This window comes from Pollicipes pollicipes, unplaced genomic scaffold (assembly GCF_011947565.3).
Source record: "Pollicipes pollicipes isolate AB1234 unplaced genomic scaffold, Ppol_2.1 Scaffold_7261;HRSCAF=8764_pilon_pilon_pilon, whole genome shotgun sequence".
NCBI lineage: Eukaryota > Metazoa > Arthropoda > Thecostraca > Pollicipedomorpha > Pollicipedidae > Pollicipes > Pollicipes pollicipes.
Genome location: NW_023597054.1, coordinates 15,329,159 through 15,337,824, shown reverse-complemented (window position 1 = coordinate 15,337,824; position 8,666 = coordinate 15,329,159). Strand labels below are relative to the sequence as shown.

At 61.0% G+C, this 8,666-nt stretch overlaps 1 protein-coding gene across 1 annotated transcript; it reads left to right on the top strand.

Annotated features, from left to right (window-relative positions):
- Positions 1-364: 364 nt before the first annotated feature.
- Positions 365-4,955, top strand: LOC119112214 (alpha-1B adrenergic receptor-like). The gene is made up of 3 exons (XM_037236312.1): positions 365-637; positions 2,557-2,714; positions 3,203-4,955. The coding sequence occupies exons 2-3, from the start codon at positions 2,560-2,562 to the stop codon at positions 4,437-4,439; spliced, it is 1,392 nt and encodes a 463-aa protein (XP_037092207.1). The 5' UTR covers positions 365-637; positions 2,557-2,559; the 3' UTR covers positions 4,440-4,955.
- Positions 4,956-8,666: the final 3,711 nt, after the last annotated feature.

The following is an 8,666-nucleotide window of genomic DNA, read 5'->3' as shown; positions in this document are numbered from 1 at the left end:
GCTTGCTGGCTGGCTGGCGAAGACGCTTCGAATGCATGCACAGCAAGGCAGCGACAACAACCCCGCACCACCGCCGAAATAATGCAACACGTTGACGAAGGCGTTCGGCCAATCGCCACGCCGGTGGTAATCCGCCAGACCTGGCGTCGCCTCCGCGTCCGTGTCGGCTGGTGGCCGGGCCGGTGTCTGCGCGGTCGGCTGACGCGCCGGACCCGCGCGGCGGCGCCCGCTCGGCCGGTCTGCCGGGCGGCGGCGGCGGCGGCGGCGGCGGCGCGGCGGCCGGGGGCGGCCCGTCGTCGGGACCTTGGCGCGCGCCGGTATAGCCGGCCGCGCCGCCCGCAGACGGCCAGTCGCCGCCCGTCCGCGCCGCCGGCACGACCGCACCGCCGCGCGCTACAGGCAGAGACGACAACGCTCGTCCGCAGTGTAACCGCGCGCCGCGTCGGAGACTGCGACCCGTCGTGTGCCGCTAGCACGAGCAGTCGGCAGCACCCTTGGCGACACCGCGAAGTGGCTGGGCGCAGCGCCGGCAGCCAGTCGCGCGCCGGCCTCGGTCGGGCGCACGTGTCAGTGCCAGTTGTGACAGACGGCCAGCGCGCCATGTCCCTACCCTGCTGCCAGCCGGAGTTGTGACGAGGTAAGCAGGCGACGATATTGCACAGAGCGCCGCCGGGCCGAGCCGGCCCGCGGCCCTTTCACCGGTCGGCTGTCCGCAGTGCGCTGGCTTTCTCTGAGAGCTGGCGCACCGCGGCGCCACTGGTACTCCTTGGCCGGCTCCTCTCCTCGCGGTCGCGGTCGGCCTCCCAGCGCCCGGTTTGACACGGATTTTGGCGGCCACCGGGGCCAGCAGCCGGCCGCCGGCTTATCAATATGCAGGCGGCGCGGCGGCGGCGAGCGCGGCCGGCGGCTCGGTCAGGCCAGCCCTCATCAGCGGCCGCGTCTCCGCACGCAGCGCAGCCGCGGCACAACAGAGGCCCGGTCGGGCCCGGTCCTGTCCACCTGGTCGCCGGTGCCGGGGCTGGGCCTCGCCGGCTGATGGCCCTCCCGTGGCGCCGGCCGCAGCTGGGTCGGCCAGCTGGCCCGAATGGCCAATCTGGGGTGCGTGGGGAGTGGCCGCACGGATAAGTGGAGGCGGGTTATGTCTAGCTAATGGCTGCCCACTGCAGTGAGTTTGAACAAATTGCAAATTGGCAGCTGTTCCCAGGAGTAGGAGGGCCCTAGTGGGCTCGTGTTTTATCATTTACCCTGTCTGAGTCGACAAACACGATCAAAACTTTTAGCAAAGAGTACATCTCTCATTTCCTCGGAGCTTGGCGTGTCAGAGGCAAGGGACTGCGTCAAACCCTCCAATACATTAGCGTGATCAATATTCACAAGGCACCCCTGCTTCGGCGTTTATGGCTCCGCTTGATTAATGATCCAAGAAACTCGATAGCCCCTGATGGAAACCCTGGTCGGTTCCCACGCTGGGGATGTTTCGCCTCGTTTGTGCCGCCTCGCAGCTCTCGACAGCCGCTCAGTCGGGACCGAGAGCGCGCTCCGCACGTGAAGCATCCCCGCAGCGATCACGACGCAGTTTCACACAGGGATCACCGAAATTCACTCGTCTGGGGCGCCCGGCGCCGCACGGTGTGCCGGGTCTGGCGCTCGACTGAAATTAGTGAACGGACGCAGCGCGATGAAATCCGGCGACAGTGACGGATCGGCGCACCCATTATGGCGCCGCCGCGATCCTATCGACGAGCGAGGTCGGAGCGGCTGCGGCTCGGCTCGGCTCTGTCGAGACGCGCCTCGGCCGCCGCCGCGGGGCTCACGCTGGCTCTCGCCGCGCGACCCCAGGCAGCCGCGTCCAGCCGCCGCATCGCTCACTGTCCAGACAGGTCCAGGCAGATTGCGGCGACTGCGGTGGCGAGCCGGTGGCGTTCGTCTCGGATACGGAATCCGCGTCTGGAAGGCTTTGCGGAGCTGTAACCAGATGAATCATTATTTCGATAGAGTTTCCCAAACTTTCGAAGAACTCTGAGAGGTTCTCGTCGCGACTCTTGGAGGATTACGGTCGAAAACGACTATCACGATCATTATGCTCTGCGTATGTGCTTAAAACTGCTTGAGTGAAGTAGCATTGCAGCGTGCCCAATCAACTGACTCGGGGGGCGTGAAGCGTGACACTTATCAGAGGTCAGAGGAGTGCCTTGGAACGAGTACACACACATTTGCAGCGCAAAAACCGCTCGGATGACCGTGTTTTATAATAGTGGGGGCTGTTTTGGGCCATGCTGAAGCTACTAGTTGGCATGAATCTGGTGGCATCTCAAAGTAATGCATTTTTAGTTTAATCTGGATATGCATGAAATTTATTTCAGTCCATTTAAACATCAGGCAAGACGTTTAGACTGCAGGGAGTGAATCCCCAGAGGTAAAGTTAGGTTGTAACCTTTTTCAAAACCCCAAATTAGAGCAAATACTTAATGACTGAATGACATTGGTGCTACAGCATGTCTTGATAATATCGCAAGTGTGCACCGAGAGCTGACAACCCTCTTCTCTTCTTTTCAGAACATGCTGACTGTTGTCGACGTGAGCATAGTACGCGCCTGCGTCACTATCGTCGTCGCGTTCCTCCTGGCCACCATGTTCATCGTGGCCACAATCAGCAACTCGCTGATCGTGGTGCTCTTCGTCAGGAGACGCGGCATGCGAACACTTCCCAACCGGTGAGTCTATGCTGTCAACACCGTCCCCGGGTGGCCTGCGGGGCATGGGGCTTACCCAGTCGAGTCCCAGAGCACTCAGTTCAGCTCAGGCAATTCAGTAGCATCTCAAACATGCCTTGTCAAACGTTCCAGCGCTTTGAGGAGTCTCCGCAACTCTTCAGGTACCCCTCAGACATCTCTGATGAGATATGGAGCTTTCTTATCACTCCGTCTGGCGTTCCTTGTCGCGAAACAAATCCGATCTGTGCCCGACGGATGGTTGTCCGTTTATGTAAGAGCTCCAGTCTGCGCCGCGATTGAAGCGTAGCTCCCTGCGTAATCTGATAATACTCGGCATTCCAACCGATCGGGCGCAAGCTGTCGCGAATCCGGCTCACATCGATCGGCACGTCTGCTGGCCTCGCTTTTTGCGCCGCTGGTCAGTGCACCGCACCGCACGCCACACACCCGTCGCCACCAGGCGCTAACGCTTCCTCTGCCTCCGGCAGCTTTGTGCTGAATCTGGCGGCCATCAACCTGGTGTCGACATGCGGCCTGCTGCCGCTGCTGCTGACGGACCTCTTCCTGCCGCCGCCGTCGGCGCCGCTCTGCCACGCCGTCGACGCCATCGCCACATTCGTCGTCAGCTCGTCGGTGCTGGCCACGCTGCTGGTCGCCGGCGACCGGTACGCGGCAGTGACCGACGCGCTGCGCTACCACGCCATCGTCACCAAGCCGCGCAGTCTGGTCGCCATCGCCGGCTGCTGGGCGGCCGGTCTGCTGGTGACCGGGCTCTCGCTGCTGGTGCCGGCCGCCGACAAGCACTGGGAGGCGTGCCCGCGCTACGACTCGGCCAGCGCGGCGGCTAGCTGGTACGCGCCGGCGCTGGCTCTGCTGCTGTTCGTCGTGCCGCTGGCAGCGCTCGTCTGGATGTACGTGCGCATCTACCTGTGTGCGCACAAGAACAGCGAGCGGCAGAGGCGCCACAGCCTGGGCATGAACCCGGGCGAGCTGACCGTGCCCATGATGGCGGCGAACGGCCGGCCCGTGCGGACACAGTCACTGCGAGTGCAGCAGCTGCGTAACTCCAGCAGCTTGATCGTCAACAACCTCAAGCACAAGATCTCCAACGCGAGCCTGTTCATGTACCGCGAGGAGGGCCGCACGGCCAAGGTGTCGCTGGTGGTAGTTGTCATGTTCTTCGCCTGCTGGCTGCCGTTCTTCCTGTGCCAGCTGGTCGGCGCGTTCGTGGCGTTCTCACCCAGCGTGGCACACGTCTCCGCGTTGCTGGTCGTCTCCAATAGCGCGGTCTCGCCGTTCGTCTACAGCTTCCGCAGCCGGCGGACACAGCGCGAGCTGCGCCGGCTGCTGGGGCTGCGCGTGTCAAGCGGCACCGCGACGCGTCCGCTGCGGCGCACGCACACCAACCCCGCGGCCTTCCCGCTGATGGACACGATCCCGCCAAGCCCGCTCGAGACGAACCACTTCCGCCTCCCGGCGGCCAAACGTGCGCCGCCCAGTTTTTTATACTCGCTCGTGCGCAAGTCGAACTCAGTGCCGTCGGTGCAGGCGGCGCTGCTGCAGTCGACGCTGCCGCACGCGCAGCTCTTCACGTTCCCGGAGCCTCACCGCATCGAGGTGACGGCGGCCACCTGCGGCCTGCCGCGCGGCTCCTTCTCCAGCGAGTGCTCCGATGCGAGCCAGCAGAGTTCCTGCACCGACCAGACGGACGCCTCCGGACGCTAGCCGAGACTAGCGGCACCGCGAGGCGACCCGATCTCACCGGCGACGCGCGGACGGCGTCGTCCCCGGCGCTCATCGGCCAGCGCTGAGGGCGCGGCCGGCTGTGCTGCCCGGGCGGCGCCGAGACGCAGACGGTGGCGCTGGGCCGCCGTCGCCGGCTCCGGGCCGGCGACCGCCGCCCGCTTCTCGCCACCGCAGAGGCTGTGTCTTGTATACTCTGAGCTCGCCGGCTGCGAGCGCCGTTCTATTTGTGCTATTTATGTGTGGCTGTCACGATAGTCGAAGAGAAAAAGAGGGAGAAAGAGGGAGAGAGAGCGTGACGACGCCGTGCCACCTCGCCGACAGCTCGATACGAGATGGATTCCTCAGCCCAGTTCGCGGCACCACTCAAGCGATGCTTTTAACCTTGCATGTCGTTATCGTTATTTGATGTGTCGGCTATGCCGATTTTCTCGCGTTGTGTTTCCCACCTCCTCAGTCATTTGTTCCTCACGATGCCAATACACATAATCATCCGTGTTCTTGAATGTTACCAGCAAGTCCGGCGCCGCCATCACGGCCCGCGCCATAACAAGATCCTAATGCAGGGGCGTAACAGGCCCTAATGCGGAGACAGGTTTGCCGGCGGCGGGATCGGGCCGATCTCTCGCAGGGGATCAGCTGGAGTCGCCGGCAGTGCCGGCCAATTAGCATTCCCCGCAGCCTCTCGGCGGAGGGCAGCGCTGGCCGTCCACCCTGCTGCCCAGACCTCAGTCGGAGTGGGTAGTGCTGGCTGTCCACCAGATTTCCCGGACCTCAGTCGGAGTGGGCAGCGCTGGCCGTCCACCAGATTGCCCGGACCTCAGTCGGAGTGGGCCGTCCACCCGACTGCCCGGATCTGAGTCGGGGTGGGCTGCGCTGGCCGTCCACCCGGCTGCCCGGATCTCAGTCGGAGTGGGCAGCGCTGGCCGTCCGCCCGACTGCCCGGACCTCAGTCGTGGTGGGCAGCGCTGGCCGTCCACCCGACTGCCCAGACCTCAGTCGGATTGGCCAGCGCTGGCCGTCTACCCCGTTGCCCGGAATTCAGTCGGGGCGGGGGTACGAATGGATCCGGGCTACTGATGCGAGATATTCCTCTTAATCTGATAGCGGCACCAACCTAAATGCCATAGGTACGGGCAGACCAAACGATTTCTGACGGGAGCCGGCGCTGGTGCCACCTCCCAGCACACTCCACAGAGGTTGATATTTCCTGTTGCCGGTGAAGTCCCCTGAGATGCCAGCCCAGGCACGGCTCCATGCAATCAATGTTGATTTAGTACAAGTTCTTGATGCAGGGTCAAGGAAACTTTGCATCGCCAGTCCAAGGCGGGGCGGGAGGAAACTCTGGTTACCTTTGAGACGGGGATACCGTGTTGGCTGAGAAAGAACCGAAGACCGAGCAGGGAGAGAGTTGAGAGAGAACGGGGAGAGAAAGAGAGAGAGGGAGAGAGAGGAAACAGAGAGAGAGAGAGAGGGGGGGGGGGGGGGAGGGAGGGAGGGTAGAGCCATGGAGAGAGAGTGCTGCTAGATTGACTGATGGAGGACTATCGACTGAGAAGAGACTCCTAGCTTCCAGACATGAAGCCCACCCCGTGCCCTGGATGAGGTGGGAGCCTCTGACCCGAACGTCGCCGCGCTGGCCGTCACATTCCGGGTCCCCGGCCGGCGAGCGTTCCAAGCCATGGCGAGGCATTGAACCATGGTGAAACACCTCCTCCGGCCATCGGTACCAACAGCAGTCGCATACGTTCTCGCGTCTATACACGGAACAATGCGAACCTTCCAGTCGATTTTAGAGCCTGAAGTGGCGCACTCCCACTTGTTGGACGTCGTTTACAGCGGATATGGCGTTAGTGATCGCACACAGAAGAGAATCACGCGGCATGGCCTTGCTGTGTTCGCCGCAAGACTCAGCGGTGGTACTGAAGTGATGCATCAGATCTACTCAATCTAAGGTATAGCATTACGCGATGCATTACAATGACCATATCTGTAGGCAATCCATGTGATACCCCGGCTTGCGCAGGCCACAAAACCAAGCACGACCTTCTTTCTGGTCTTCCTTGTTCCGTTCTGGGTCGTCTGTGCACGGTAAGCCCCAGCCCACGGTGCTTCCTCTGTTCCGCGATATCACGCTCGGCCATCACGTCCTCCTCGATCAAGAGGATTCCGACGAATGCCGCGTGAGCTTGCGGTTTTGTGCCAGCTTCAGACACCACCCGACGCTACACAGATGTCTGTGCTGAAATTCAGGGAGAAGGTCAGCGCCAACGGCTGCGATCGCTGCAGTCATACTCGCAAATGGCGTACATCATTTTACAAGCTTCGCTACTGCCTTACAGTACCTTGGCAGGAGGCACTGGTTTGGTTTAGGTATTATCGGACTGATGTGAAAGGTGGTTTTCCGCCGTTGCGAGAAAAATGAAATGGAAATTTCTGCATTTGCTGGTGGACGTCTAATAACAAGGATAAACTTTCCACTGGTCAAACATTTTTGAACATTCTCAAAACTTCAGCCCAATTGGATGCAGTGCAGGCGCGAAAATTTTGGCTTTCGTATGTACGTTCTAAGGGCCATTCTATCTAAGTATTGCTAAGTGGCTTTGAACCTGATTTCAAAGTCGGAAAGCTGGCTGCACACAACCACCCACTGCCCACGTGGTGGCGTCGGCTGCCCGCAGCCACCTGCTGCCCATGGGGTGGCGTTGCGTGCGCCATCACACGAGACGGAGCCGCCCCGGCGATGCCGACACAAGATGCCGACACAGCACACGTGTGTAAGACTGCAGCTTGGAGATCAACCGCCGTGATATAATTGGCAAGCTGGATTAGTTTGTGCGCAGCGTAGGTATTACCCGGTAACTTGGCCGGATAACAAGAAGACCCAGTATCTCTTAATTGTCATGGCCGTCTGCATCGCGTTGCATGTCTGTCTCCAACATGCCAAGGGTCGTCTGCCGTAAAAAGCCCAGGCTGTAGCAAGGAAAACACTGTATATGCACACCTTCACCTGGCATATTCTTTATGTTATATTTGTTTAAGATTCATGCGTCGTTGTCAATGCTTGTCAGCACTTCAAAGCTTTTGCTTGGAAAAAGAGAGACCCTTTGAGATGGCGGATTCGGCATGGACGCCGAATAGTAGTCAGGTAAGGGGGCAAGTCTTGGGAAAGAACATCGAGCTACGACACTTGCGTTCCGTATTTCAGAGAATGTGGTAAAATTGGAGACTTCGTTTATTTCTAACCCCGCAACATTATTGCACTCATTGCGAAACAAGCCGAATGAATTAAATTCAATTCGAGCTCTCATCAGGGACATGCTAAACCTCACCCTCCCACAGCTCTCGGGTCTCCACGACTTTGGGGACGCTCTTTATCGCGTAATATAAGACCTAGCGATACAAACATAAAAACTCGGCGCTGGTGTTCCTCAGCCACGCCATCGCATTCGCAGCGAGGTAGTACAGGACCTTCGCACACCACCTGCAGGACAGCTCCACATCGAGCACGCAACGTCATGCTGGCACCGTCAGCTCCCCACCACTCCGCGCTGTTTCCAGCAGTGCTGAAGCGGAGGTCCCGCGCCTGGCGGCCGCCCGACAGCACCCCCGGCGCTCTGCCCGCCTGACCTGCCCCACGCGCCGTCAGCGGGTCGGGCCCCGCTTCCGGCCGGCCGCGCCTCGGCAGCCGCGAGTCGGCAGCGCCGCCCGGCCGCGCGGCGCGACGACCCCGGCACCGGGCGGCGGCCGGCGCGGCGCGGCGCCGCGCGGCGCCGGGCCCACCCGCGCCCGTCAGACGCGGCGCCAGGCGGCGACAGCTGACCTCGGTGACCGGGCTGGTGCCTCAATGGTCAACTGCGGTCCGAGGAGGAACTTTTGCAGGTATGAAAAGGAGAGACACGGCAGGATCTTGACCAGTTTGCTTTACGCAACTTCCTTTGCGTTCCGTGTAGCCATTATGAAACGGGCGATGGGGAATGCCCCCGCCGCCTTATAAGTGCCGGAAGTCGGTGGCGTGGCGCCGTTGATACGTGTCATCGTGCGGACCTGCCGCTGCACGGTCCTGATGTCTATTCTGGCGGGCTGGTGTTTGTGACGCGGCTTTTTGCACAGTCACGCATCGGGAACAAACAGAGCGTGAATGAATCCAATACACCTGTCACCGGAAACACCGATATAGCACGCGTTTGCCTGAGCTGCCGTAGATGA